General features: G+C 39.7%; 1 protein-coding gene across 1 annotated transcript in view; it reads left to right on the top strand.

Moving 5' to 3' along the window:
• Positions 1–18843, top strand: part of LOC135263733 (gap junction delta-2 protein-like) — a 36244-nt gene extending 17401 nt beyond the window's left edge. Inside the window, exon 2 of the mRNA XM_064352073.1 lies at positions 13172–18843. Coding sequence (XP_064208143.1) covers positions 13172–14015 — 844 coding nt within the window. The 3' untranslated portion in view covers positions 14016–18843. The remainder of the gene's footprint in view (positions 1–13171) is intronic.
• Positions 18844–22615: the final 3772 nt, after the last annotated feature.

A 22615-nucleotide genomic window follows, 5' to 3' on the forward strand; every position in this document is an offset into this window, starting at 1 on the left:
AACTCTCCCCTACTCTAACATTCTGACAATGTCTCCTCTTACAAATGGCCACGCTGATTTTGTGCTGGAAAGACAGTAACTTAAAAAAACAGATGCAATTACCTTTCCTGCAACAGCCCCCAGCCATAATAAATCACCTTTAGCAGGTCATATGCATACATTTCCTTTCTCTCCTCCCATATTTTTGCGGCTTAACATCAGAACACCCTAAAATACATATGCTTTAATCAAAACACACAAATTCTCTCTTGTTTTTCCAGTGCAAACCTCTAGTGTGGCACCTTAGTAAATGTGGATACATGCTATTTGTCACATTGAAGCCTCACAAATCCTTCGAAAATATGGCCCTTAATGTTCATTCATGTTCAGCTTTATTAGTTATCCCCTCTGGCCCATAGATCTAAATTCAGATGACATTTTAGTCACTGTTCCTATTGAAACACTAGCCATTTGAGTTGTCTTTGTGACTGAAGCTCCTGCCATCCAATAATGAACCTGCTTTAAACGTCTCTTAGGTCTTTTCCTCTTTATTCAAAATCGAGGTCAACTGGTCCTGCTCAGCATTGTTATCCTTGCCGCAGACCATGATAGGATGTTAATAGCTTAATTGTATCATGCAGTATACCTGTATGGAAGTATCTGCATTTGTTATATTTCTCCACTCATTTATTCAGGTTTTTTCATTGATTTGTCACCTGTCCATCTGTGTAGGTGTGTGCACCATAGCCAATGCTGCCAGGTTATACCAAACACCAAGACAAGCCTAGGATTTGGTGTATGTTGCTTATGTGGTTATTTCTGTAGGAAACCCTGAAAAGTGCCAAACTCTCGGGAACTGAATAGGTATGGGGCATACCTGCAAAAATGATATTCTCCCCAAAAAAATAACATAGCTTTCACATATTTCATATTGACAAACCAAGGTTAACATTTATAGTTACAGTTCTTACACTTGTAAGTGTCCGACATTCTACCGAGAAAAAAAGATAGTGTCAATTAAAACAGAAATCAGAAGAATGAAGGGAGCAGCGCGATGCATTCTGGGCAATAACACCACTTGGAGGGATGTATTTTGTTGACTTTGTTGGAGGAAGGAATAACGAGGGATTGAGGGAGTATGGATGCTTATTTTGGATTGGAATACCATTGTTTGTGGTGGCCATCTTACATCTGGGTCACTTTGAGCATTCCCTCCTCCAATCAAGGGCAAAGTGAGCATGAAGAAGCAAGCATATTTTCAGACTGGAACAGGGCCTCACCTTCCCTTGGCTGAGTTTCACTTCGCTGCATTTTATTTGTAGCGGCTTTCTGGGGAAAAAAACCCTGTATATATAATATTGCTAACTAAAGAAACCCAACAACTTCTTTATTAATCATATTACTACAATAGTATTTAAATGAATTATTAATGTTAGTCATTAACAAAAAATTGTCTGTCTTATCACTCACATACAGCAATCAATGCATGCACAGGGGAGCTGAAAAGACAGCACTGATCTGTGCGAGCAGTGAGTGCCCTGCTCTCTCTCTCTCTCTCCCTCTCTCTCTCTCTCTCTCTCTCTATCCCATCAAAAAGTCTTGTGTGATCACCTGTCTGCTACGTTCAGCATTCATTGGTAAGAGCTCCAAAATGGCACAATGAGCCAGTTATTAATAAACATGAATAAATCGGTCCCAATTAATATACAATGCTGGATAAAATTATTTTTTATTAACATTTTCTATGCTCAGCAATATAATAAATACTTATGATGCCACTGTTCATAAGAAAAAAACAAACTTGTGTTGCAATTATTGACACCCTTGTATTAATACTTTGTGCACCCTCCCTTTGCCAAGATGACAGTCTTCTCCTATAATGTTTGTTGAGGTGGGAGAACACATAGCATGAGATCTGAGACCATTCTTCCATGCAGAATCTCAGCAGATACTTCAGAGTCTGTGTTCTTCACTTGTGGACTATCCTCTTCAGCTTACCCCACAGGTTTTCAAGGGAGTGTCAGTCAGAGGACCGGAATGGCCATTGCAAGAGCTTGATTCTGTGGTCCATTTTTATGGATTTAGAAGAATACCATTTTGTGGATTTAGAGGAATGCTCAAACATCGTCCTACTAAAAATCCAACCATAACCCAGTTTCAGCCATCTGGCAGAGGCAGCCAGATTTTGGTCTAAAATCTCCTGGTACTTGATTCCATGATGCCATGTTTCCCAAGGCCTTTGGTAGCAAAACAGCTCCACAATATCACTAATCCACCTGTATATTTCAGTCGGTATTATGTTCTTATCTGCAAGAACATTCCTTTTTCACGACAAAATTACCCTTATTTTTGACCAAAAAGCCCTAGTGTTCAATCATCTGACCACAGAACCAGGTTCTAATCAAAGTTAAATGAAATTCAGCAAATTTCAGGTGCTTATATTTGTGGTTTTTGACAGTATTGGCTTTCTTCTGACAAGCCTTCAAAAATAGCTTGTTGGCATGGAAGTCACAGATGACCACATATGAGTTCCTAAGACTCATAGAAACTTTAAAATGTAAGGGGTTGAGGCCAAAAGTTTACATACACCTAGGCTGAAGATATTCAAACTCAGTTTTTTCACAAAAACAATCGATTAGAGACAGATTTATTTCAGCTTTAAATCACTATATCAGAATTCCAGTAGGTAAAAGGTTTACATACACCAAGTTGACTATCTCTTTAAACAGTCTGGAAGATTTTTGACTTTTTAGAAGCTTCTGATTGGCCAGTTGTCATAATTAGGAATTTAATTTGAGTTAATTGGCACCTGTGGCCTTTTGACCCTTGATACCATGGGAGAATCCAAGCAACTCAGTCAAGACCTCAGAAAAAAAAATTGTGGACCTCCACAATAAATAAATCTGTCTCTTAGCTATTATTTTGAAATGACCTCTTTTGGAAATAAAGTAGATACCATAACTGACTTAACACAGGACATGTATGGTAACTTGAAATGTGTGGAGTTGTGAAAAATTGAGTTTGAATGTCTTTAGCTTAGGTGTATGTAAACGTTTGGCCTCTGTGCTCTTTATTTTGTACTAAACAATTTTACCTCTGTTAAAGCTTATAGTTCTCTCATATTTTAAGTGGAAGAGCATGCTGATAAACTATGCTCAACAATGTTCAAAGCACATAGCATCCTTCCATAAGCTCACACTGTCACTTCAAAAATGAACTCAATGACTCAATGACTAACAATTACAATTTGTGACATGGCTATACCTGATTGGCATGAATAATAAGAAGCTACTTCTTCAAGTCCTGCAGGAAATTCATAGAAAATCCCAGTACTACTGCTGAGTGCAGAGCCTGCTGATAACACCATCCAGGGGAATCAGAGCTCACTCTAAGCCCTGGGAAAAGGAACACTTCTGGAAACTCTGAGAAATACTTTCAAACACACAAACACAGGATAGCTCCTACTTTACAAATCATTGCATTGCAGAATCTCTCCTGACAGAACAGCTGTACACAGAACCACTGTGTTGACAGCAGGAAGAGTCCCACTGTCACTCTCCCAACACTGTCAGTGTCATCAACATTCATTTCCTCCTCGACATCTAATTGAGACTCTAGCATAAGTCATACAGTAACAACTGTGATACCGATTAGGTTTACTAGGCAACACAAGTGTGTATGATGGCAGATTTATTGGTTTTCTCAAGTTAAAGTGACGATGGTCAAATTGATAGCTGTGGCACTTTCTGCGGAGTGATATGAAGAGTTCTAGGTATATAGTGAGCTCCATAAAAAAGTGCTCTAATATCTACATAGGGAAACCACAATGCATTTAAAAAAAAAAAAAAATTTAAGCTGAAAATGTGCATTTTAACCACATGTGAATTGCTTCATTAAAAAATTCAAAAATTTTGCAGTACAGAGCTAAAGAAAAAAAATGTCTTTGTCCCTAACATTATGGAGCTCACTGTATATATATATGCACTTGCTATAAGAATGGTGATAAAATAAATAAAATATTTTAATAAACACATTTAATAATGAGATGAAGGCTAGTTGGTTAAATTAGGTCATTGTCATGGTGAATTATGTTATTTGGGCTGAACTGTAACTAGGTAGCTAAATGTACTTCAGTTTTCTGCAAGTGAATCTACTCTAAGCAATACTGAAAATATGCATTCAGCTCTATGGTATTTTACCTTCCAAAAAATAGGTCAATTTGAGCAAAACTGTGAGGTGTGCAGTATATTGCGAACATTGGTTCATTTATAAATGAAATGGGTGCATTGGACTCCACTTTGAGGGACATAAAAAGCAGATGGGCGTCAGATAAATTGATCTAAATATTTTTCTTCTCCATCCTCGTTGCCACCACTCCCAGGTGCTGTCGCTCTAGACAACCACCTAGTTTGCCTGTGCCTAAAAACAACTTGCATACCAATGTGCATGGGCACAGCACAAAGGTGCACACATGCACAGAAATTCACTCATGCATAGAAACACACAGATTCACACACATACAAGCATAGACTGGTGAACGCATAGGACCCAGGTGGTGTGTGAACAGTCCTCCAGCATCACACTGCTATATTTAAAGCTGCAAACACATGGTTCTCACTGCTACTTCCCAGAAAACCTCATACTGCCTCTCCACTCCTCCTGTCTCTCTCTTCATCTCATCCTTTTCTTCATCATCGGGTATGTTCTTTAGGCTTTCATCTCCTATTCTGTTCTCTCTGTCTGGCTGTCACTCTCTCCATGAATATCCGCATGGGATGCGCCTTCTCCCCCATCTTCTCACACTCGCATTTGGAAAAAAATATATCGTATCTGGCTCTGTGGTGACCACTCACACACTGGCAATTTGTTGTTCCACCGTAAATAAGCTTCTGGCAAACAAGCAGCACCAATCAGACTGAGTACTTGAAAGGCAGTCATGCAGTATCATCATAAGCACAATCTGAGATTTTGTATACATTTTTGCGAAGTATAAATATAAATGTTTCTCAGTGGCTTTCATTTCATAGCCGCAATATGGTGTTTATATTTCATGAGCATTCTTGTACTTTAGCAAAAGGGCGAAAAAAATCATACATTTGGAGGTAATAATATGTACTCTTCTCCAGATATCTGAGGATGTATATATATATATATGTGTGTGTATATATACATGTTATTTTGGCATGGTTGCTTACATTATATTACATTATATCATTTTGCACACACGCTTATTCAGAGTGACATAGATTAAATGTTTATATACATATACTGTACAATCCATTTATACAGCTGGACTGGTTACTGAAGCAATTCAAGCTAAGTGCCTTGCTCAAGGGTAGAACAGCAGTGCTCCAACTTGGAATCAAACCAACAACATCTGCATACGTAGGTTTGTTCATTTTCAGCTTTTGAACAATCTGTTATGGCTGCTGATCATGTGTAGTATGTTGCATGTGCTGTGTAGCTTTGAAATGCTTTCAAATTATGGAAAATATTTTTTGTGTAGACTGTTAAGGCTAGCTGCATTTGCAAAGCACTTGTAGGGGATTGCAGCAAAAAGCCTTATGTGGTGATAACAAGCGTGCGTATAGATGCGAATTCATTTTAATATAAAATGGAGGACTGCGGTCACAATAGGTGTCTCTTGCATTGCTTATGGCTTATCTGCATCGGCACAGTGCCACATTCCCCTATCGTTTCCATTCCCCTCATCCTAGCGGTTAAGTATGCAGTTTCCGTGGTAACTGCCCATGGGAGATTGGTGTGGGAGGGAGAAATGCAGAATCCCCCCTCAGTTGGCCTTGGTTCTAACAGCTAACAGATTTATGCTTGCGTCAATTCCAATGACCTGCATGGTCATGTGAAGGCCATAAACAGTGATATTAATCTGAGACCAGTTTTTATTAATAACCACTAAACTTATGCTGCATTATGCTCTGACTACTGGGTGTGGGATGGGATGAATCTCCACCAAAACATTACAGCTTTTATTTCACAAAACAGTTAAACAATCAATCACTGTCATGTTATGATACTATGAATAAAAATAAAGGCAAAATAAGTATTATCCAGCTACTTGTGTGTAATAATGGGCAGATGGGGTATGTATGCATTCTTCAGGGCTTTAGCAAGGCTGCCAGATACTGCTGCCAATCTTGTGCTTTTTTCATTAAAGAAATAAGGTTGCAAAGCATATTTATACAAAACACAGAAGCCATAAGCCTGGTTTATTTAGAACAGGATGGTGTGATTTATTTAGAACATGAGATGTGCTTAATTTACAATTGAAGGCATGCTATAGTTTATTAATACCAAGAGAATATGGTTTACTGTGAATGGTAGGGTGTGGCTTATTTAGAGCATGAGGGTGTGGTTTCTTCTTTACAACATCCACAAAATCTTTTCCTTACTACACAAGTGCCTGGCTCATTAATTCAGGCCCTTGTGCTGCCCCAACTAGACTGCTGAAACTCTCTCCTTGCCCTGCATGTGCCACAGTCCCCCCAGCTCATTCCGAATGCTGCAGTCCATTTAATTTACAATAAACCAAAATTAATACATCAGCGGGTCGGTATGGTGGTACAGTGGGTAGCACTGTTCTGGGTTTGAATCCCAGCCTGGGTCTTTCTATGTGGAGTTTGCATGTCCTCCCCGGGTCTGCATGGGTTTCCTTTGGGTACTCCAGTTTCATCCCACAGTCCAAAGACATGCATCTTAGGTTCATCTAAATTGCCCATAGGTATGAATGTGTGAGTGAATGGTGTGTGTGACCTTGACCAAGAATAAGTGAGTATGGGTGATGGATGGAAGGATGGATGGACATCAGCATTTCATATGAACAAAATTGAGAAGTTCTGGAACTTTTGAGCCAAGATAACATGTTGAAAAGGTCTAAGCAAGAAAATCTAAGGAAATTCCAAAAAATATCTTATCAATAGATTGGAAAATATACAAGAGATATATTCCATACATTGTAAAAAGTATGAACAATAAAGTTGAGGCCAAAAATGTACAGGCTAAATAGGCTAAAGACATTCAAACTCAATTTTTCACAGCTCACATTTCATGTTACCATACATTTCCCGTGTTAAGTCAATTAGGGTATCGACTTTATTTCCATAAGAGGTTGTTTCAAAATAATAAGAGACAGATTTATTTCAGCTTTTATGTACTATATCATATTTTCAGTGGGTCAAAAGTTTACATACACTTTGTTAGTATTTGGTGGCATTGCCTTTTAATTGCTTAACTTGAATCAAACGCTTCGGTTTAGCCTTCCACAAGCTTCTTACAATACTTTTTTTCCCCATTCCTTCTGACAGAACTGGTGTAACTCAGTCAGGTTTGAGGGCATCCTTGCTCAGACATGCTTTTTCAGTTCAGTCCACAAATTTTCTATGGGATTCAGGTCAGGGCTTTGAGACCACTCCAATACTTTCACTTTGTTGCTTTAAGACATTTTGTTACAACTTTGGAAATATGATTAGGATCATTGTCCTGCTGGAAGACCCAGTTACAACTAAGTTTTAACTTTCTAGCTGATGTCTTGAGGTGTTGCTACAGTATTTCTAGATAATCCTCCTACCTCATGATATCATCTATTTTCTGAAGTGCACCAGTCCCTTTTCCAGCCAAACACCCCCACGCCATGCTGCTGCCACCTCCATGCTTCACAGTTGGGATGGGATCAGTTCAGACCAGAGAACACTCCTCCAAAAGGCCTTCATCCTGGTGATCACCAGCAAAATTCATTCGGGCTTTAAATGCCGGTCTTGGAGTAGAGGCTTCTTCCTTGCGCGACAGCCTTTCAGGCCATGGCAATGTAGGATTCTCTTAATAGTGGATGTAGATACTGTGGTACCTGATGCTTCCAACTCTTTCACCTGTTCGTTTGTTGTTATCTTGGGGTCCAGTTGAACTTTTCAGACCAAAGTGTGTTCAGCCCTGGGAGTTAATTTGTGCCTCCTTCCTGAACAACGCAGTGTCTGTGTGGTCCCAAGATGTTTATATTTGCATAAAATTGTTTGTACAGATGTTCGTGGTACCTTCAGTTGTTTGGAAATAGCTCCTAAGGAGAAACCGGACTTGTGACTTTTTTTTCTGAGATCTTGGTTGAGTTGCTTGGATTTTCCCATGGTATCAAGTGCAAAAAGGCAGTGGCTCTAAAGGTAGGCCCACACAGCCACAGGTGCCAATTAAGTCCCAGTTAACTCCTAATTATGACAATTGGCCAATAAAAAGCTTCAAAAAAGTCATTACATCAATTTCTGGAATCTTCCAGACTGTTTAAAGAGACAGCTTACAGCTTAAAAGTTTTTCATTTCCACAAACTGCTTGAACCCCATTAATTACTGCTTGCGGTTATATTAAGCAGCATTATTGTTTTTGTTCTTTTATTATTATTATTATTATTATTATTATTATTATTATTAGGGGCCAAGCACTAAAGGTGCTGGGCACCTATTGTAATTGTTAGTATTATTATTATACTTTCAGCCATGGGAGTCTATGGCAGCCCATAGAACCCCTTGGTGGATTTTGAGGAAATTTGGCAAATTGATAAAGGATAAATGTATCCAGGCATCAAATTTGGGGTCAATCCATCCGTCTCTGTAGCGCCATCAACAGGGCAAATTTCAAGGTACATTTTTGCTTATAACTTTTGAACCGTTTGTCCTAGGGTTGTGATGTTTTTCCCCCCTGAATCCTTGGGTCATTTCGATGCACCCATTGCCGTTAAAGTCCGCTATATTGGATTTTCTGCCATTTTGAATTTTTCAAAAAACCTATTTTTGCAAACTAGTCCTAGATTGTTGATCCTATCACCACCAAATTTGGTATGTATCATCTACAGACGGTTCTGACCAAAAGTTATTCACAGAATTGCTAGGGCAAACGATATAGCCACTATGAGCTAATGAATATTGTGGAGGGCGTGACTTTTAAGATAAAGGTGTATAAATTCAGTTTGACCTAACACCACAAAACTTTTTAGGCATATCAGCACACATAAGTGGAGGCTAACCCTCCATTGTTGGCCCGATCAAACAAAATGGTGGCACTAGAGAGCTCATTTCCGGTTTAGGCATAACCACTATGCCAATTTTTTTGAAACTTGGCACATTGCTATAGGGGCACTCCAAATGCACAGGGTGTAAATATGAAGCCGATTGGCCATAGGTGGCGCTATCATGAGCTAATAGGTGTGGTTTTTAGATAACTTTGAACAAACATATCTCCTGCCCCATTTGAGCTACAGTCATGAAATTTTGGACATATGTGAAACTCGTCAAGCGTAACACGTTTCCCATAAGGACCCATAAGCTCTGCCCATTAGATCTTCTGAAAATTAGACTTTTTTGAAAAATGCTTCAAATGCTTTCTGCATTGAAGTCTATGGCAGCCCCTATAACCGACTGGTCGGTTTCTACAAAACTGAATGGTAGAGGATTATGCCAACAGGCCATGAAACTAATTTCACATCGCTTAGCCAAAGGGGGGGCGCTATAGCAACCGATTGAAACTGCAGAATCATGAAATTTTGCACACATAAGGAACAAATTTGCCCCAAGGACCCATAACTTCCATGTTGCTTAGATTATCTGCCATTTTGAATTTTAAGCAAAACTATAAACGATCAGTTTGTAGCACTTAAAATGGGCACATCTCCTGCACCTTTTGACCTACTGCCACAACGAATACACTAAATAGTGTTGAAGAAGCACTTGGACTTACCGTATTGGCCTGAATATAAGACGGCATTCTTTTTTTTTTTCAGAAATTGCGTCTGAAAAGTGGGGGACTAGACTTTTTAATGTCATTATACATTAACAACAGCAGATGGTGCCATTTATCTGTAAAATGGTTGCTTTTCACAAGGAGATGGTTCAATGGTATTAGAAATCCCAGTAGACTAGTTTTTTTTTATTTTTAGTTTGTTTTGAAAACGTGATTGCATTTTATTTTCTTTTAAATGTGACAATTTCATTTAAAACATGTAGAAAATATATCAGCATACCTTATTTTATTCAGTGTGTTTTGTTAAATTCAAGTCAAATGAAATTAATTTCTTAAAAAATTATGATTTGATCTTCAAAAAGTCTTTTACCAAAAAAAGGTGTTGAAAAATGAGGGGTCATATGTTATGGTATGTTCTCTGCCATTATTCCCACGGTTTTTTCAAATACCCAAAAATTGCACTCTTCCAACAGTGTTGGCACTTCTTATTGCAATGCTCCAAGACGGCACACTGAATTTTATGGCACTGCTTATGTTTAAGCTTGACATATATGTAGTGGGGGGCAGTACAGTGGTGCAAATGGGTAGCACTACTGCCTAACAATATGGAAGTTTCAAGTTGGGGGGCGTCCGCGTTCAGTTTGTACTTGTCCCTGTGTTCATGTGGGTTTCCTCTGGGTATTCTGGTTTTCTACCACAGTCCAAAAACATTCAGGTAATGTCAATTGGACATGCTATATTGCCCATAGCTGTAAGTGTAAGAGTGCGTGTCAATGTGTCTGTTCACCCTGTGATGGACTGGTGTCTTGTTCAGGGGTTGTTCTGATTACTTGTCTACCTGGTGCCCCTGTAGTGCTTGGCTCCTTCATTGCTGCTTGCAGCTATATTTATTATTATTATTCCCTGAAACAAAATGGGGAGCAAATCTGTAAATTTTAAATGTACAATACAATCATGCTCCTATGCCCCAAAGAGCTTTCAGTATTAGTTTTGATTCTAGCCTTTTGATTGGCTTTGGAGTCTGCTATTGGCATTATTGGATTAGAGTTGTGCCATTGAAAGTCAAGGAAGCCATTATGAGGCTGACAAATAAGAAAAATACAATCAGAGACATAGGCCAAACCTTAGGCCAACCAAACCAACTGTTTGGAATAATAATAATTAAGGGGAAAGAGCACTGGTGAGCTCAGAAATCACAAAGAGCCTGGTACACCAAGGAAGACCTCTACAGTAAATACAATGAATTTGGAGGCATTTGATTCAACCTTTGCAGATAAGCTGCTCCTGTACACTTCAGAATTCATCTGCTGTTGCTATCAGCAGTTGAAGACAAGTGAGCCAGTATCTATAGCAGCCATACAAGCCCAAACCATAACACGCCCCACCACCATGTTTCACAGATGAGGGGTGTACTTTGGATCTTGGGCTGTTCCCATTGGCAAGTGAATCTTAGTCTCATTTATCCACAAGACCTTTTCCCAGAACTCTGCAGGCACTTTTAGGTGCTTCTTAGCTTTTGTAACCTGGTCATCCTATTTTGGCAGCAAACTAGTGGTTTACATCATGCATTGTCGGCTCTGTATTTCTGTAGTCACTGACATATCCACACCGACCAGCTCTTTGGGGTTTTTCTTCATTGTGGTTCTTCAGTCATCAACTATAGAAGCTTGGCTTACCAAGCTCTTTATGATTTTTGACCTCTTTCTTCTTAATGATGTTCTGAATTGATTTTGGGTAGCCTCAGGGTTGGCCTATGTCTCTCACTTTTTTTTTTTCTTTTTTTTCAATTTCTCAGGCACATAATGGCTTCCTTGACATTCATTTGCACAACTCTGGGCCTCGTGTTGAAAACACCTATAACAGACTGCAAAGGCCAACAAAAAGCTGAAATCTTATTCCTGCACTAAGGAAGAAATTGATCACACCTGACTATTCAGAAATACCTGTGACGCCATTTGTCCCAAACACTATGATGCCACAAAATGGGGGGACTATTTATACAAAAGTTCTGTGATTTCTACATGGTGAAACTAAAATGTATAATAAAATGTGTTTAACAAAAGCTGAAAATTGTTCACACTGGTTCAGCAAACTGAAACATCAGTTCTCAGCTTGTGTGCTGGGAAAACAAAAATGTTTCAATCCACCTCACTCTTCCAGGAAGCCAAGCAAGAGCAACCAGTTTCAGGGTGCACTGGTAACGCTAGATTTAGTTTGTGCAAAATGACAGACATGTTGGTAGTTGGCTAGCTGGCATGCAAAAGCTATATTGGCAGCACTGTCAGACAGTATTGCCAGGATTTTTTTCTGCAATATTCCACTCTTCTGTGACCCTCTCCAGCATGTCGACAACATGGGAAGCATGACTCATTATTCTGGCTTGCAGGAAATTAGATTCTATTTTCCACCTGTGCTTGATGTAGTGTGCTGTTATTGTGATATATGACTCCCTAGCCCTCAATGACAAACCATCATACCTGTAAGTAAATGCAACTCTTTCAGCTGTTTTCAGGGCCTCCTCGACTTGCACTTTTACTTCTTTGTACAGGTTTGACACAGCTTTGTTTGTGAAGAAGCAATGTGAAGAAGTAGAGTTACGTACTGTAGTTTCATAGTTTTAACCATGTGATCAGATCCCTCATTTTCAACCACATTATAAAGACATAGGTCCTTGCAGATGAAGTTAGCTATTCATTTTTAAATCTTTTTGATGTTTTCACAAATTGGCATGATAAACACTATCCAAAGTGAGTTTATTTGCAGTAGTAGTTGGCTTCATTTTTCCCCCAGTAGCAAAACAGTTCTTATGTTTATAACTAACCTAAACCTGAATACAGCTTATCAGCTCACAAAACAGATACCTTTGATTAACTAAAACATTGCATTGATATATTATCCTATACGGTATGTTTGTGTTTTAAAAATGTTAATTTCAGTGAGGTCCTGGAAATGAGTGGGAGGGAATTGGGAGCCTGACAACTGGAAGAAATTAGCAATGCTGTCAACTGTCAGCTAGGACGGCTGATGTTGCTAGTATTCTTGCTGTGTAAATACAACAGTGTAGCCACCACAAAATTACTTATGTTATACCAAAGTGTAATATCCCTTTAATGAACATATGTGAAAAGATATGTTAAGTTTACATTTAATTTTATGAAAATTATTTGTTATCAGTGATTTACCGTGGTATGGATGTGGTATCAAACTGGTATCGGTATCGAAGTAAACATTTAGCTATCGGAAAAAACACTATTATGGACTACAATATAGTGGCTGTTGTGGTAATGAGAGAAAGAGAATTTCACTCGCATACAAACACTGCGTACGTACTGTTTATGAGAAGTAGCAGAACGTTAGCTAAAGTTCCTCTTCTGTCCCTCCATTCTTCTCATTAAAACTCTTCTCACTCCTCCTTTTCTGGTGTTCCCTTCTCTCTGTCTCCATCTCTTTGCAGGATTCTGCTGACAGTGGTGGTGATCTTCCGTATCCTGATTGTGGGCATTGTGGGTGAGAAAGTATATGAGGATGAGCAGATCATGTTCATCTGCAATACTATGCAGCCTGGCTGCAACCAGGCCTGCTATGACAAGGCCTTCCCCATCTCCCACATCCGCTATTGGGTCTTCCAGATCATTCTGGTGTGCACACCCAGTCTGTGCTTCATCACCTACTCCGTGCATCAGGCCGCCAAGCAGCGTGACCGCAGCTACTCCTTCCTGCACCCCTACATGGAGCGGGACCACGGCCGGCATGAGGGTGCCCGAAAACTGCGCAACATCAACGGCATCCTGGTGCACAACCCAGAGAGTGGGGGCAAGGAGGAACATGACTGTCTGGAGGTGAAGGAGATACCCAATGCACCCCGTGGCCTCACACACGGCAAGAGCGCCAAGGTGCGCCGCCAGGAGGGCATCTCCCGCTTCTATGTCATCCAGGTTGTGTTCCGCAATGCACTGGAAATTGGTTTCCTGGCCGGGCAGTATTTCCTGTATGGCTTTAATGTGCCAGGCATGTTTGAGTGTGATCGCTACCCCTGTGTAAAGGAGGTGGAGTGCTATGTGTCGCGACCCACTGAGAAGACAGTGTTTCTCGTCTTCATGTTTGCGGTCAGCGGGATCTGCGTGCTGCTCAACTTGGCTGAGCTTAACCACCTGGGTTGGCGCAAGATTAAAACCGCCATCCGTGGTGTACAGGCACGACGCAAGTCTATCTGTGAGGTGCGCAAAAAGGATGTCTCTCACCTGTCCCAGGCTCCCAACCTGGGTCGGACCCAGTCCAGTGAGTCAGCTTACGTTTGACGGCTTGCTTCCTCGCTGGCATGTTCTTGCCCTGTTCGCGCCTCCAAGCTGCCGTGTTTGTAAGCCTGGAATTAATTTATTTTGTGGGTGTAACATTTCTGCAGTATAGTTCACATGAGCAAGATAAATAGAGTGTCTGGGTGTTAATTCAGGCAGTCAGAAGGACAAAAGGAATAGAAATTCTTTGATAAATAATGAGGGTAGCTGGAGTTATTTCACTGGTGTGGAACAGTGATTGAAATGAAATAGCCAACCATTCATGAATCACATAACATCAAAGTTTCTCTTTTAATCTTTAAACAGTAAACTTTCAGAAAAGCCCTGTTAGATGTGTTTCCATTATAGTAGCTCAGCAGCATCATAATCTTTTGTAACCCAGAACATGATAACGGATTGTGTCCAAGTGAAGATGCTTGTGGGAATTTGGTCTGATCCGCTTCCTCACTATACCTCCACAGGTGGAACAGAGAAAAATACTACAGTTCTTTTACTCTGCTGGAGAATAAAAGTAAAAACAAAAGAACAGAAGAGCAATGGATAGCTCCTCTCCCCTGCACTCTTGCCCCAGCACTCTTCCCTGTGAGAGTCTTTCTGTAGGTGTGAGATTACATTAGTCTTTAAAAATTAAAATCTTAGTCAGCTCTTCTTTTTCAGTTGAGCAGGAAACATATTGATTCCTTTACTATTTGCTGTCATGCACTCAGAAATATTTATTTCTTCTGTGCCAGAGTTAGTGCCATAATTTAAATGGCAGCATACAACCTAATAATTTACCAATATATTAAATCTTATTTATTTAATGGGGTAGAAGTTGGGGGAGGGGGTGCTGTTCCATGGGGTTTGAAGTATCTACGTGGTTTAGGTTTTTGTTTAATTCTTGGTCTGAAATTAATTATATTCCAAACAATTTGTAATTTTGAATGATCTTTTGAAAAGAGCATGTTTTCAAACTACTAATGGAATGGACAGACTGTGTCATTAGATATAATTTCTAAAAAAGACTTTGTTCATTTGCATCCTGCTCCTATGATGTGTATTAATGGCATGTGTTAAAAAAAAGAAATCATGTACATGATTAATGTGTAGCACTCTTACATGCAGACATTGGATAATTCACTTTGGGAGGACTCTGCAGCCCCAGCAATAATATCTATAAAAAAGCTTCTGTGTTTATGCAATAAAGCAGCTGCACTGTAAAAGAGGGACCCAAAAGCACAATACAATAGGCCCTGCCTCCAACTCTGCTGCTGGGCACTGATTGGCCTAACTGCAAATTTTCAGTACTCCCAGTCTTACACAGCTGCATTGGGATGCTGTCGCATGCAGCATGCTGCAGGATGATGCAGGCAGCACAGTTTCTGATGACGTGTTGTCCTTCACGGCAACGAGCATGCTGAGCTGGGGTTCTTTTCTCACCAGGGAAACAGCTAGGAGATCTGTTCACATAAAAGTGCTTGTACATGCATATTAGCATTAGCATTAGCATGTGCTGAAATGTACACTATTAGTTCTTCAGCAGTGAGGATACACACACACACAAATATATATCCACTGAAAAAAAGTGCTTCATTGGGTAAGCCAAATATTTTAGGTTCATCCCCTGAAGCATTTCCTTCTGTGTGTGTATGTGTATATACAGAGCAGTCTAAGTATGTGGACAGGGACACAATTTTTGTTGTTTTGGTTTGGTTCACCAGCACATTGGATTTGAAATGAAACAGTTAATATGAGGTTAACATGCAGACTGTCAGCTTTAATTTGTGGGTATTCACAACCATCTTGGGTGAACTGTGTAGGTATCGCAGCCCTTTTTCTAAATTGTTTCCCCATTTTAGGGTGGCCAAAAGTAATTGGACAAATTAACACTTTAATAAAGTGGTCATATTAGTACTTGGTTACAAATCTTTTGCATTCAATGACTGGCAGAAGCCTGTGACCCAAGGCCATCACCAGCCACAGGCTATCTTCTCTGGTGATGCTCCGCCAAGCATGTACTGCAGTCCTCTGCACTTCCTGTACTGTATGGGTAGAGGGCTTTTTGTCTTCAGACTTGTCTTCAGCAAGTGAAATGGATGTTCACTTGGATTCAGCTCGGGTGATTGACTTAGCCCGTTAAGTGCATTCCACTGTTTGGCCCTGAAAAACTCCTTGGTTATTTTAGCACTATGTTTGGAGTCATTGCCCAGTTGCAAGGTGAAGCGCTGTCCAATGAGTTTTTAGGCATTTAGTTTTATCTGAGCAGATAAGATGTTTCCATACACTCCAGAATTCATCCTGCTGCAGTCGTAAGCAGTTACATCAATGGAGACAAGTAGGCCAGCTCCAGTGGTAACCATATATGCCCAAGCCATAACACTACCTCCAACATGTTTCACAGATGAGGGGGATGCTTTGGATCTTGAGCAGTTACTTTCTTTCTCCACATTTTTCTCCTCACCATCACTATGGTACAACTTTTTGATTGGTTTGACAGGGGTTGAAAAGGCTTTTTCTTCGGTCAAAGTATTATTTGGTCTACCATGGTCTCCCAGTCAGTTCGCTATTTCTGAGCTCACCTGTGCGGTCTTCTTTCCTAACAATGTATCACACAGATAATGTTGACACACCCATTGTTTTGGCTGTCTCTGATCGATTTATTCAGATTTCTTTGCCTGCTTTACTGGCATCGACGCTTCTTTGGGCCTCATATTGAGAGACAACAGTAACAGACTCTAAATGGAAATCCCCCACCTAAAATTAACTGGACCTTTTTTTTTGCTTTCTTGTGCAAGAACTAATGATGCAATGACATGCAACTAGCCAAGAAACAGCTCAGCAGCCTATTGTCCAATTACTTTTGGTCCCATAAAATGGAGAATTACCTAATGTATAATCATGGGTGTAATTCCTACAAGTTTCATCCAATATGGATGGTGCTCTCAATTAAAGTTGACAGTCTGCACTTTAATCTCATATGTACTGTTTCATTTCTAATCAAATGTGCTGGCATACAGAGCCAACATTATATAAATTGTCTTTGTCCAAATAATGTTGGACTGCACTGTATATACATAAACACCAAATTTCAACCCACCCACACACATATATATATGTGTGTATATACGCATCTACCAAATCCCACCCCCACACACACAAATGTACACAGATGCACACACACACACACACAGATGTGTATGTACCTTTGAGTTCAGTGATGAAGTGTTATGGGGGGAAGAGCGAGAGAGATGAAAGATGGTGATGAGAGCTAAAAGTGCCTCGTCGGTTTTGTGACACTGAGACCACTTATGACATGTATTTCCATAAGAACACACAGGGATGAGGGTACTGAGAAACCTGCTGTGACTTGCTAGTTTGGGCTAAAAAGCTGTTTTACTGCTCCAATAGCAAGAACCTGTTTTATGCTGCACTGCCAGCTTAAATCATACAAGTCTACTTTACACTGGACTCTCTGCTCCAATCACACGACTCTGTTTTGTACTGCACTGTTCGCACCAATCACATGACATTATTGTCATTTGATAATGCAGAGAACAGGGCCTAACAGGGCCAGTGACCGGTAAGAGCAGTGTTTACTTGATATTCTTGAGTGTGAGTTCCTGTAGTTGAAAGAAAAGCAATGACAAAAAATGAATTATCTAAATAAATTAATCAGGTATTGAACATGCCTGGAAGTCAGGCACTGAAATCTCTCAAATGAATTTCAGCATATATTCAAACATTAGCACTGAATGCAGTGTTTGATGTTTTTTCTAAAGGTGTCGTGCCAGATCATATCAGAAAACTGACTTGTGTACAGATCAAAATACACAGGTTTCGATGCTGTTCCTGTTGTCTCACTGATGGAGGTAAACTGGCACTCCGGGGGGTCTATCTGAAACAAGAGCCAGGTTTGATTCACAGCCACAGAGGACCATAGCCAAGTGATCCTCATGTTTGTCTCACCAGGTGTGCGTTGTCCTGATGAGACCCCTCCCAGTGGGTGCTGCCTATGTTCAGCAGGTGTGTGACTCAGTTGGACTCTGTTCTTGATTTCTTTAATGAGGTCTCAACAAAATGTGGGACCTGATTATGAGGTACGCTCTCTCCATCTGTTTCCTCTCTCTTCTCCCCCCTCCATGAGTCTTATCGCTGAAAGCAGTACAGGGCTAGTTGTACTGCTCTTCATGATGTCAACAGCCCTTTTTTAAACATTTTAGGATAACATATTATGTGTATGAAAAGGAAATTATGCAATGTAACTTCTTTAACTTGGTTTTATGGATTGGTTCATTTTTATTGCACAGTACTGTAAATTAATAAGAAAAATTAAGGTCTTTTTAAATGTAAAAATGTACGCTTTTCAAGTCTGAACTTTGGAAATAGGTGTGAAATTTAAAAAATGCTTTTCAGAGCAAAATTTCTGGCCTCCCTGGCCTAAAATAATATGCAATGTATGGTACTAACTTAGGATTTTGAAAAAAGTGCTATGCTTAGTGCATGGAATATGGATAGAATTTGCATGATTTTTTACAGTAAAACCTAAATAAATAGAGAGACAAAATGTTCAGCTATGTCCTGACAGCCCAAAGGGTGCAGTAAAATACTGCAACGAGGCTGCCTGGATATCCCAATGCTCACCCTATAATCCTTTATCAATTAAGTGATTGAACTACAATCACTCTGGCTTTATGGGCAATTATTTAATCAGCTAATCCTCAGATCTCATTTCACAAACAGAGACACAGAGGCTGAGCTGAAGTTTGCACCAGAGCGAGTGGATGCTGCAATGTTGTCCTATCTTCAGAACTGTTCCTCTTCCTAGAATAAAATATGAGGATATGTAAAATGATTGCCGTGTCTGCATTTGCTATGTTCACGACCTTATTCAGTATAATTTTGTTGTTCAATTTTAGTCACATTGCCATATCCTAGTGCCCCAACCTCCAAGTGTCCAACTATCAGAAAGTGTCAGCAACCCTGATCCTGGAAAGCCGCAGAGGTCAGCTGGCTTTTGTAAGCATCTTAAAATCTGTAATCAATTCAGACTCAAGAAATCAGGGGAGATGATTTAACAGTGTAATCTGCTGCTTCCGTTGATCAGTTTAGTGCTGAGTAACAATGAAGACCATCAAACCCTGTGGTTCTCCAGGACCAGAATTGGAGACTCCTGACTTAGAACAATATTTACTGGGTTTTTATACAAAGTCCAACTGGCCCTACATTCTAAAATACAAATATGACAACAAGGACAATTAACATTTTGACAATTAGTACTTAAGCTCCTGTTCTAAATGCCTGAATGCAAATGTGTATGCTACTGTACGAAAACGAAGACACTGGTCTGATATCACAACAATGTACCACCTCCTCTTCCTCCTGCCATACTAAGTTCAGTTCAGATCTTTTGAATAGATGAACTAGGTAAATTTCAGGTAAAAATGGCTATTGATACAAGCTAATACAACCAAAACTGGTTAACTCAAGGAATTTTAAAATATATGAAATAAGTATTAAGTTGGAGGTTAACTGAATTAAATGTTAATAGTTAATCTTAATCTTACATGAACAAACTCTGATATGTGTTAGATTAACTGAAGTAACCTTACTACAATAAAATGAAATATTTAGAGTAGCTTTACTCAATTTGTTTAAGTCCTTGAGTTTCCTAACATATTTTGAGTGAGCTAACCTTATTGGATTTATGTTGTACAGATAACAGCCTGTGAACACTAGAGTTACAGAGGCAACTGTAGTGTAGGTACCAATTACACAAGATAAAAACAGTGTAAGCATTAAAGTAACACATAACTTGAGTGAGGTACAGGTGCCATTCTGGTGTGTTCTAAGTCTGTTCCTTTGCTGAAGGGATGCTCCAAGCATGTTCCTGCATTCTACACAGTCCTGGTTTTCAGCAAACCACTCATACTTGCATATAATCGTCCAGTCAGTCAAGCTGTTATCAGTTTTATCAATTAAGCTTATTATTTTTTATCAACCATCAAAATGGGATTGCAGGCTGAATATGTTATGATTAGACAGTCACATAATTTTAATTGTAATCAGGCAACCTGAAGAGTCGAAATAAAAACTATGAGATAAAGTCCAGTACTGTCTCTATAGCCTGAATAGAGAACAATGTTACACCAAGCTTAAGGCATGTCTGATGATGATCCTGCTTTGGAGATAATGTGGTTTGGTGCCCATAAAACAAGTGAGACCCTTTCCCCTAGGATGTGAGCCAAGGCCTTTATGCAGATTACTTTGGTTTCCACTTTTCCCACTAGGCCATAAATTCATAAATTCAAGTCCATAAATTCAGTATCAACTGAATCATGATGAAACCAACTGGAACTGAAATCCATCGAAAATTTTGGTGTCAAATTTTGTTTCTTACCATGTATAAAAATGTATTTTTGTGTATTGTGTATACACAATAAGTTGGTTTGCTACTTCATTTTCTGCCAGATACATTCTCTGTATCCCTCTGTGCATGTAGTGAGTAAGAATAAAATAGTCTAATGCATTCATTCAACCCACACATGGTCGTACCAGAATGCACTTGAGGTAAGTAAAAGATTTTTACGAGGAGAAATGGATAAACAGGATAAACAGCTTACCTAGCTACAACCCTAAGATTATATAGTCAATTAGAGACTACAGGGAGGTAGGGAGGGATGGGGAGAGGTACAGCCTGAAGAGGTGAGTCTTTAGTCGTCGTTTGAAGGTGGTCAGGGTCTCAGCTGTTCTGACTTCCACGGGAAGGTCATTCCACCATCGTGGAGCCAAGACAGACAGGAGACGTGACCGGGAAGTGCAAGTGCGAAGAGGCGGAGGGACCAGGCGTCCTGAGGTAGTGGAACAGAGGGGTCTGGCTGGCATGTAGGGTTTGAAGATCTTGTGGAGGTATGCTGGGGCTGATCCCTTGACTGCCTGGTATGCTAGGACCAATGTTTTGAATTTGATGCGAGCCATAACGGGCAGCCAGTGGAGGGTAGTGAGCAGGGGATGACGTGGGATTGTCTGGGAAGGTTGAAGGCCAGACGAGCTGCAGCATTCTGAATGAGTTGCAGGGGTCTGATGGCAGATTAATAGGATACTCAGCCTCCTGCCTTATATCTGGCATTTATGCATTCTGAAGAAGTGTTCTGTACACCTGTTCCAGCCACTGATGGAATCTTAAAGCCCAGTAAAATCTGCTAAATGTGGACCCCCTGTAATATTCAGTTCAATTCAATTTTATTTGTATAGCACTGTTTACAGAGAATGGTCACAAAGATGCCTTACAGAGTAGCAAGGCAAGAGACTAGAGCAAAAAGTGCAAACAGAGCAAACACCAAACGTGCATTCAAGAGGGTAACCGCTAACTTTCACGAACATATTCAAACATATTAAAACTTTTTTTCTGTTCACCACAAATGTTAGCTAACTTATCTAATATTCTGAAGTGGTAGTGTGCCCTGAACAAAAATGACTGCTGACAGAAAAGACGCAGATAAAACAAAGGTTGCCCGTTTTAACCTGAAATGTGAGCGAAAAGTTAAATCATCATATCAAGAGATGACTTCCTCGGAACATCACTCAGTTCTGCATACCTCTTCATTAGTTGTGCTACGCGACAATACAGAGATATAATATCTGTCATGTCAGGACCACTATCAGTGAAGTCCTCTAATATCACGGAAGCCACTGTGAAAATGACCATCTGTTTAGTCGCATACATTTTATTTAAAATGTGTTGTTGTCGAACTAACTGGAAATGGAATGTACATTTAATATCATTCAACTTGAACTATTCACCATAAACTCAGTTCGGCACAAACCTTTGTCACCTTGAATGCATGTCAGGCCTGCAAGCACATGAGGTAAAAAAAAAAACAAACAAAAAAAACTCCCAGTGGGGAGAAATGAACTTGGCTAGAGAGGGGGAGCCCATCCTCCACTGGCCAGCCTGGTAAAATTGAACGTTGCAGAAATGCTATAAGGCATCATTCACAGCAAATAAAACGGGTTAAGCAGTTTACAGTTGAGATGATAGCTAACAGGAATCATAGACCAAATTGTATGGTTCAGTATAGTGCTGTTATATAATAATAATACTGTAATGAAGATAAATATACCAAATACATTTTCATGACAGGAATATCTAGGTCCTGGGTTGTTACAATCAACCACTTCAGTAAATGTTTACCAGACCACTAAAGATAAACATTGTATCAGGCCTACAGACAGAATAATATGAACACAATAAGCAAGGGGACTCTAAAGTTTCTTCATCCTTGTCATTGTCCTTGCCATGGCAATTTCAGTCTCTCTTTTTCAGCCGCAATTACCATGTTCATTAACTGGATTTGGGTTCTTGCGGTCCAAGATCAAAACCTCCATGACAGTGTCTACATATGTACATCTGCAATGCTGTATTATCTGCAGTGTTCTACAAACATGCATGTTATAAAGATTTTTTTTTTTTTGAATAATTATGGAATGGAAGAAAATTAAATTATTATACTGGTTATTTGTTATTTCAAGGAGGAAAATGGGGTTTGTATTGTTGCAAATGAATGCCTTCTAGATTATAGGCTGTATAACACATCTATGTTTATATCATGGAGAGTACTCCTTAT

This window comes from Anguilla rostrata, chromosome 9 (assembly GCF_018555375.3).
Source record: "Anguilla rostrata isolate EN2019 chromosome 9, ASM1855537v3, whole genome shotgun sequence".
In the NCBI taxonomy this organism is placed as follows: domain Eukaryota; kingdom Metazoa; phylum Chordata; class Actinopteri; order Anguilliformes; family Anguillidae; genus Anguilla; species Anguilla rostrata.